Below are 8435 nucleotides of genomic sequence, written 5' to 3'. Positions count from 1 at the left end.
ATGTGATGGGAGATCCGATTGTGGTGGCTGTGGCTGCTGGACTGACATTATGCACTGGGAGCCGGCGGACGGTACATTCACTGTCAAGCTTTGCAAGTCGGACATTATTGATCCGGAAGGTATGGTTGTCAATGGCGAAACTGGTTCGACGTTGTATATCGGCATCGACATGACATTCCCGTACGACGGTTGTGCGCTAATACATGTCGTCGCGATCAACGACCCGTCGTCCGAAGGACTTGCGGTCGTTGGAACAGAAGGAACTGGAGATGATGGTGACCGAGACTGGAACATGCTGTCCGTTGTGAAGTAATGACTTGGGCTTGGATGCTGCTGATTTGAATTTTGTGGCGGTCCGAGGAGCTGTTGTGTGTCGATCTGATGCGGTGCTTGCTGGAAAGGATTATACGAGAGGAAATTTCCTGTTGTCTCACCGAACAGCTCGAACTGATAGTCCTGCTGCGGTTGAGGTTGATGCGATTGCTGCGGTCGTTGCTGCTGATGCCGCTGCTGATGCTGCTGCTGATGCTCTAAATGGTACGAGTCGAATGCTGACGTTGGTGATAGTGGTCGAGATATGGCTATGCTAGAGTGCGGAGAGGAACCACCAGTTATGGACTGCAGGGAATGTGAGTGCGGAGCTTCTACGGGCTCGGATGGTTGTATGAAGTTCGGCAATAAGTGAGGGGTAGGTTGAGGTTGTGTCTGATGTACGCAATGACCAAATGAATACGCGTTGTTGTCGTCGGAAATCGGAGTAGGCGGTATAATGTTGATGTCCGTGGTGTTGCCGATAGAGGCGGCCAGCATATCGAGGTAGATATGTTGTTGATGCTGGAGCTCCTGGATCGCCAGTTGGGGGTCCCGCCGGACGACGTCGGCTAGGGATATTCCCTCGTCGGCGGAGGACGCCATATGGTGCGGGACGAAGTTGTGGATGCCTGATGGGCGCAGTGGTGACATAATAATCATTAGGAAAGATATGCTGGACATATCATTAGTTAGCGGTTGGTGTTATATAGTGACAGAGCTGCGTACCTTATAACCGCGTGTTGAGACGGGACAGCTTAGAGATGCGGACTTCTATGACATACAAGATGTAGACCGCGACGATGAGTGCATGTGTAGATGGCAGTGGACAGGAACGGTTTGAGGGAAGGATGTATTGCGGCAGAGGGGCCTTGCCGAGGACCAAACAATGGCTGCAGACTTGTCGACAAGGAAAAGGTTCAAATGAGGCCGGAGACGAACACCACAACAACTAAGAGCAAGAAGAACAGGATTCAAAAGCCCCGCGCGCGAGGCAGGTGGACCGTAATATAGCGCGATAGTTAGGACCGTCGCGGTGGGGTTGGTGTGCGGGGGTTGAATGACGATGGTCTCAGTACGAGCGATGTCGGCGTCGTACCTCGCAAGCCACATGAACTTGGGACAAGCCTTGTACGGACGTACCTAGTGCAGTGTGGCGCGCGGCTCTATGCGCCTCGTGTGGCTGTGTTCCTTGGGGTGGGTAAAAACTTAATGCAGAGTTAGTAAGCGTACAACTCGGTAATTTTTCAATCCGTCTGCAATAGGCTCACGACAATAGCATTTACCGTGATAGACGATTATAGAGCTGCCGGCTGTAATATGATATAAGAAATCGTGTAGCGAGACTTACCCAGATCAGATGTGGCGTGTCGGGGCACGGCAAAGCGAAAAAGTTAGTTTGAACCAGATTTGCAATGGAAGCTCATTTAAGGAGAATCGATGAATAGCTAGTTGATCACGGTTATGTTCTGTAGCTGGTAGCAGGAGGTCTCTGGGCGGGCTCAGTGGGGACGAACAGATGATATATGTATTCCAACAACAACGAGTGCACAATATGTGGCACTTTATTCCCCGAGGAGGATACCGACTGCCGAGCGAGGTAAATCAGTTCGCCGTTGCTCAAAGGAGCGACTCCGACATCGCCGACGATTGTTGATGATTACAATCCCAGTATCGTCATCTGGACTCGAAAGCGCCTACGGCGGCCCGGGGCCGACGGACCTGCAAGCGAGCTAGAGCCTCTTGGCGGGAGCCAATTTGCAAAAGAGTTTTGGGAGTATAATGAACGCAATACGCGCTCACGAACTAAGACGATTTAGTGTTCCGGTCTTCGGAAACACGTTTAGTCGATCAGCCGCCGATGGCCAAAGAAGCGGGAATCCGAATATTCCCGGCTTATATTGTACTGTTGAGCCACCTGTTACCCCTTGCGATCGCGCCATCTGGCTGCGGACTGCAACTGGATCTTGATCTGGTACGGGAATAAACTAATCTGCGTACATTGATATCATAGCTACTGAGGACTCGGCGCAGTACACAGGATCGCAGATCTCCGAGGTAACGACAGATCTCTCCCCGCACACTAAATACTAGTGACAATTACGGGAACTGGCCTGCGTGCCGGAGCAATTATAGTCCAGAGTACAGCTGCGGCACGGTCAGATGCTCGCCAGCGATGTATCTCGTCGAGTACGAAGGTCCTCGTGGCACCAGCTACCATTGCTATGCCAGCCACGGATGCCTAAATCCTCAAATAGCAAGAGCGTGAGACGACTTCACACTCATGCTCCATTTAGTCAATCAGCCTGGGTGCTTGCTTTGCATTAAGCGAATTGCAAAAGCGTTGAGATTATCCAGAAACGTTGCTGGTTACGATTCTCGCCTATCTTCACGTGCGATCCTAAATCTAATTCGTGTTATTATATTGATCTAAAAATTACGGCCACATTGTAGTCGCAGCCAATCATGCGTAATTTCTCGGTTTGAACAGCAGACGCTAACAATACGGCGACCGGCGCGAGGACACGCCACACCAGCCACGATTGGTACAATAGAGTACAATGGTGCCGCCACACGAGGTGGATACTCGGTTCCGCGGGGAATCGAGTATCGATTGAGTCGTTCGTGCAAGGTCTATCCGTTATTTGGAACGGAGCGGTTTGGCAGCAGAGATATAGATAGAATCAGACAGATATTCTCCTCGAACTATAACTCTCACGGCTTCACCATATAATTGTGCAGGTGTCGGCGACTACGCGAGTATGATGTCGTATGAAGTAAATCACTATCCTCCAGCACAGATCCCGTGTGTGAGCAAGAATATTCTCGATTGGGTCCCCTCAAGAATGACCTGCTGGTATAACGTTCTCGCATATTGGTAGCCTAAGCTCGCTTCTGCGGTCAACATGCACGGTACAGCGCCGTCCCTTGGTCTGGGGCAGAAGACGGCAAGGATGGCTAGTATCGGATGCAACGGTGGATAAATCATGCTCCTCGCTAAAAAATTCCTCTGAAAGGGCTGAATTAGTTGATATGGCATCGGCAACTGGCGATGATGCCGTGCGGCGTCACGGCCACACTAGTTGCTGTGTAATTGACAGGCGTTGCAAACGGCACGATTTAGCAGTGGCGCAGGTGAAGGCTTAGAACTTCAGGGGCCGCCGCGGCATTGTGGCGCAAGGATTTTGCTGACTGCTTCGGCTCTAGCGGATTTAGAAGCAGAATTTACTGGATTGGCGACTGGGGCTCGTGTCCGGTTGCAAAGTACAACAGAACCGGATGTCTCAATTTCCTCTAGTTGTAATGTATTGTGCCTGCAGGTTGTGTTGGTTCTGCAGGTTGTGTTGGTTGGCAACCGGCCTCGGCCACATTCCTCGAGACTTTCAGGTGGGAACCGAAGCAGTATGGGGAGGGTTTACTGAGACCCTAAGATCTTAACCGGGTTTTGAACTGGTTCTTACCTAAAGACACTGCCGCAGCACATTTGGAATACGGAAATAACTACGCAAGTATTGTCGGCGACTGGTGACATGAACGGCGATGTTCACGACGGTCGACGCCCTTCCAATTCGTTCCTGTCTTTCGAGCTTGATTCACAGCCGAAACGGAAGGCGCTATAAATTCTCTGCATTTTGGAATGCGCCTTGACCCTTTTCTGAAATAGAGCATTATTCGGTCATCATATTCATCGATAAATCGAAAGCAGATCTTTGTCGGTGACGGGCGGCTCAAGCTTAAACCACCTGAGCGGAGTCACCCCACCAAAAATATCAACCGTACTCGCGCCCACGTATCTGAACAGATTTATACGATCGTACTTCGCCGATTGTTTATGTAGATATTATTGCAGATGATTAAATTTAGTAACGAATTATACTAATTCTATCGAACAAGTTTGAGTAAAATTGCTCAGTGCCAAAAACTGGCTTGGCGCACATTCCTGTTTGGCATTGCATCAAGCGGCTCAACGGCTCGACGAGTCAAAGCATTGTAGAGTTTTTGGAACAAGCACTGATTGGGCACTAATTGTTACGGCAAAATTGTATAGTCGAGGAACCCAAGGGCATCTTGTACAAAGGCAAGCGGCTTCTCGACCGGGCAGAGAAACGTCATTTTACTGTGGGAATTATTAGGAACGTAGCGATCGAACGCGGAGGAACTCGGCCAAACGAAGGTCTTCGCATTCAGGCACGACCGCATTATAAGGCCACGCAGCGCGCAAAGGTTAGAATGCCGGAACAAGTAAGTCCATCACGAATTCATACACCATTGAAATTGCTGATTCGTGTTTAGTGGGCGAATGCATTCGACTCGGTGTTTGGGGGGAAGGGGGGGGGGGGGGGGTGGCGCCGCGCCCTGACTGGGGAAGGATGTCGGCTCAACGTCGCACCGCGCAATACTTTTACCATGGCGCTATGATAGAATAATACAATTATTCTAAGTTCACTTGTAGACCCCGACTACCGCCGAGGCGTGCTTCTCTAATTATAGCTCAAAGTCTTTTCCACCAGACTTCTGGAATAAGTTTTGCAACTAATAAGAATCGTTTTATCGTTCTTCCCCACGCGGTCGAATCGTCTTATGTAAGTACCATGCCTATGTACTCGGTCGAGAATTCCGAAACTTTCACATATTGCAGCTGAAACCTACCCTCACCAGCGACGAAAAGGCCCGGCAAAGCACCGCAAACGTAACGCTGTCAGGATTTACTGACTAATGTTTAGAAGGATTATCATGAACTGGTTTGCTTGATATCAAAAACGACAATGCGTACATAGCCAATCATTGTGGCATTGTCCTATGTGGTGAATGTGGCGTTGCTGCTAAGGCGGTGCAAGGTCGAGGCGGTGCTGCAGCGGGTACGAGGCCCCCGGTGTGGCAAGTGCAGCCGGACCCTGGGCAAGAAGAAAGGTACCGTTATTATGAGCCGCAGAGCCATCCATCATCGCGCATGCAGTGCCGTCATCCGCACGCGGCTCCGGCATACACACACTACAAAGAAATCACTCCAACGTACGAATAACTAGTCCGGTTCTCTGCTATTGGCAGCTGGCAGTCTCAGACCTGCGCAAGCCGAGCCATCAGAATTTTGAACAAGCTTGCTGCACTATTCGTCGGCCCTAACCCCGCACTCTTAGTGCCTCGGTACTGACAAGTGCGGCACCACTACCCCAGAATTCGGTTCCATGCAAAAATCTTGGCCCCATACTCGCTAGGCGTATGTGCCCAGGTTTTCCTCCGTCGATTATTAGATGCATCATCTTCAATTCAACATCGGCACATTATATTGGATCTAATCGACCCATGCCTTGAGAGCGTGCATTCAAGGTTGGTTGCGTGCGTGCCTTGCTCCGCATCTCTGTGCGTACCTCCCGTCGCCTAACCGTCGTAGGCCTTTGAGATTTTGATCTAAATTTGACCGAAGAGAAACACTACTTTCGTCCTAAATGGGGAACCCACCAAATACGATGACGTCATGCTCATTCAACGCATCGGTCAGATTATGCAATGTAGTAGCCCCTGAAAAATTCACCCTAGCCCATATTTGCACGGTTACTTAAATGTAGCGCTTATGGCATAGCTACGCAAAACTCCGGATTAACTGGAACTATCTGTACAGGTGGCATTGGACAAGCATATGGTCATATTTGCCACGAAGTATCATCCGCCGCATGTGTGTCGGGGAAACCGGGCACATTACCTTTGTTCGCAACGGCTGGAAAGACCAAGTAGTAGCATTTTCACGACACGTTTCTACGCGTGCTTCGACGCTTTTGATTGAGAGGGGCAGGATTTATTCACGGTGCTCAGCTTAAATATGCGTCTCGCCGTGTACGGCGCTGTAAGTATCTCCATTTGTTAGATTCGTAGTAGTTGTTGGTGAGGCAGATAGCTGTCCTCTTGTATTGGCAAGCATTGCAATATTGTCCAGTGATTTCAGTTATTGGCATTAGATACATTGGATTCTATTGTCGTGCTATTGGTAATTGAATTTTTGGTAGCTGTTGTTGCTGACATTACGCCTTTTAGACCAGCACCGTCCTCGCGACCGCGGTCGTATTGTCCGCCTTCCAGCGGCGGCCGAATTTCTATTCCGCATGTGTTTACCTTGCACAAAGCAATGCCTGTCTAATGGTACGTATCGGTTGCATTGTTTTTTACATTCACGCGAGCTGCCAATCGCAACGGGAATAAAGTCAGAAAGCTAACACGCGAACAACAGGTTCTGGCCAACACAGGGATCTTCATAACCGTCCTCCTTGGCCGCATAGTACAAGCAATCCTCTTTGGTTCGCTACGAGTAATCGAGATCGAGCATTTGTACGAGAAAACATGGTACGCCGTTACGGAGACTTGTCTCGCCATGACAATATTTCGCGACGAGTTCAATGGGCGGTTTCTAGTAATGTTTACAACCCTGCTGTTTTTGAAGATATTCCATTGGCTTGCATCTGATCGGGTTGAATACGTAAGCGGAATGGATGTGTACGATGTGTGGGACTATGAGCTGATTTGGAAATAGATGGAGCAAACCGCGCCTGCTTCACCGATGATCTTTCACGTGCGCGTTACTGTTACTCTGACACTACTCAATTTGGTGGACATCTACCTCATCAGATATGCGTTGGACGATATCCTGACGCGCGGTCCCAGTATGATGGTAATGTTCGCATTTGAGTTCGCTATCCTGGTCACGACTGCGATGGCCACAGCAGGACGATATATCCTGAGTCTAATCGAACTTCGCATCGTCGCTCGTAGCAATGACGAGGTAGACGGGTGGGAGCGCAAGGGCGAGTTCATGTTCTACCTCGACCTTGTAACCGACTTTGTCAAGCTGTTTATCTATATGGGGTTCTTCTTGCTGATTCTGACTGTCTACGGCCTGCCGCTGCATATCGTCCGCGACGTGTATCTCACCATGCGCTCATTCATGACCCGCATACGCGATTTCCTGCGGTACAGACAGGCCACCTCGCAGATGAACAATCGGTATCCGGATGCCACAGAGGAAGAAGTAGCCCGTGAATCGACATGCATAATTTGTCGCGAAGAGATGGTCGTCCCTGTCAGCGTGCCCGACCAACCTGCCACACAGCCCGAACGCATGCGCCCAAAGAAGCTACCATGCGGCCACGTTCTGCACTTTGGTTGTTTGAGAAGCTGGCTAGAGCGACAACAGAGGTGTCCAACGTGTCGGCGGCCTGTGCTAGAAACCCCGAATCGGCCCCAGCCACAACCATTACAACCCCGACAGCAACAGCAGCCTCAGCAAGGTGCACCTGCTCCCGACCAGGTTCCTCCACACAATGCACAGGCCGCCACGCCTAATCCACCTCACGCAAGTGGACCTGCACAACCAACCGCGCATCGGACATCTGAGCATTTACCGCACGGAATGACACCAGAGCAAGTTTTCTTCCATCCCGCGCCTCAACAAGATGCTCAGCAACAGCCAGTCGCGCTACCACCAGGATTCCAGCTGCCACAAGGCTGGGCTATACTTCCGCTCCGCCAGTTCGCGAACGGGCTCCAGCAGATTCAGATACGAGACAACGTGTGGGTCACGCTAGCGACTGTGCAGTATGTCATGCCGCTGGGTAACGGCGTGTTGGCCGTGCCGCCTGCTGAGCCTCTCGCCAGTTTCAGAACTCCTACTGCTTCTACTGTACCAAATGCTACTCCTGCTACATCGCCGTCCCCGTCGTCACAGCCCGTCCAATCACAGAACGCGGAAACCGCAACAGACGCTGTCGCCGGATCCTCGTCACCTCCCGCGCCAACACAAACAACGCCGGGGCAGTCGGAAGCGTCCACAACTCCGCAGAATCCGTTCAGAGACCAATAATCCCAGCATTCGTTAGCTCTGTATATATCGCACTTTGTTTGTTTGGGGTTTTTCTTTCGTCGTTGTCACGAAGCGGTTGTCTATTTATAACGATGTAGGGTTTTTTTGGGATTGGGGCATGTGATATATATGTAGGTAATTGCAATAAAACTGCCATACGCCTGATAAGTGCACACTCGGAGTTATATAATCGATTCAATAAAAAATGACAAAATCCAATTATGCATATACGGTTTTAGCTTTCTCGTTCAAATCAATTCAAACACACAACTAGCGA

General features: G+C 50.3%; 1 protein-coding gene across 1 annotated transcript; it reads left to right on the top strand.

The window, feature by feature from the left end:
• The first annotated feature begins 5894 nt into the window (after positions 1-5894).
• V1508DRAFT_439582 (uncharacterized protein) lies at positions 5895-8368 on the top strand. The gene is made up of 4 exons (XM_066942225.1): positions 5895-6151; positions 6340-6444; positions 6533-6778; positions 6833-8368. The coding sequence occupies exons 1-4, from the start codon at positions 6128-6130 to the stop codon at positions 8156-8158; spliced, it is 1701 nt and encodes a 566-aa protein (XP_066795661.1). The 5' UTR covers positions 5895-6127; the 3' UTR covers positions 8159-8368.
• The last annotated feature ends 67 nt before the right edge of the window (positions 8369-8435 follow it).

The sequence above is a fragment of the Lipomyces doorenjongii genome, assembly GCF_038497915.1.
Source record: "Lipomyces doorenjongii strain NRRL Y-27504 unplaced genomic scaffold V1508scaffold_26, whole genome shotgun sequence".
NCBI classification, from domain to species: Eukaryota; Fungi; Ascomycota; class Lipomycetes; order Lipomycetales; family Lipomycetaceae; genus Lipomyces; species Lipomyces doorenjongii.
The sequence above is the reverse complement of the archived record's forward strand: the minus strand, read 5'-3'. Positions and strand labels throughout refer to the sequence as shown.

Bases quoted from the DNA above. Each gene is read 5' to 3' on its own strand.
- V1508DRAFT_439582 (XM_066942225.1), top strand. From the start codon at position 6,128: ATGCGTCTCGCCGTGTACGGCGCT. The intron at 6,152-6,339 runs GTAAGTATCTCC...TACGCCTTTTAG, and splicing joins GTCTCGCCGTGTACGGCGCT to ACCAGCACCGTCCTCGCGAC. The intron at 6,445-6,532 runs GTACGTATCGGT...CGCGAACAACAG, and splicing joins AAAGCAATGCCTGTCTAATG to GTTCTGGCCAACACAGGGAT.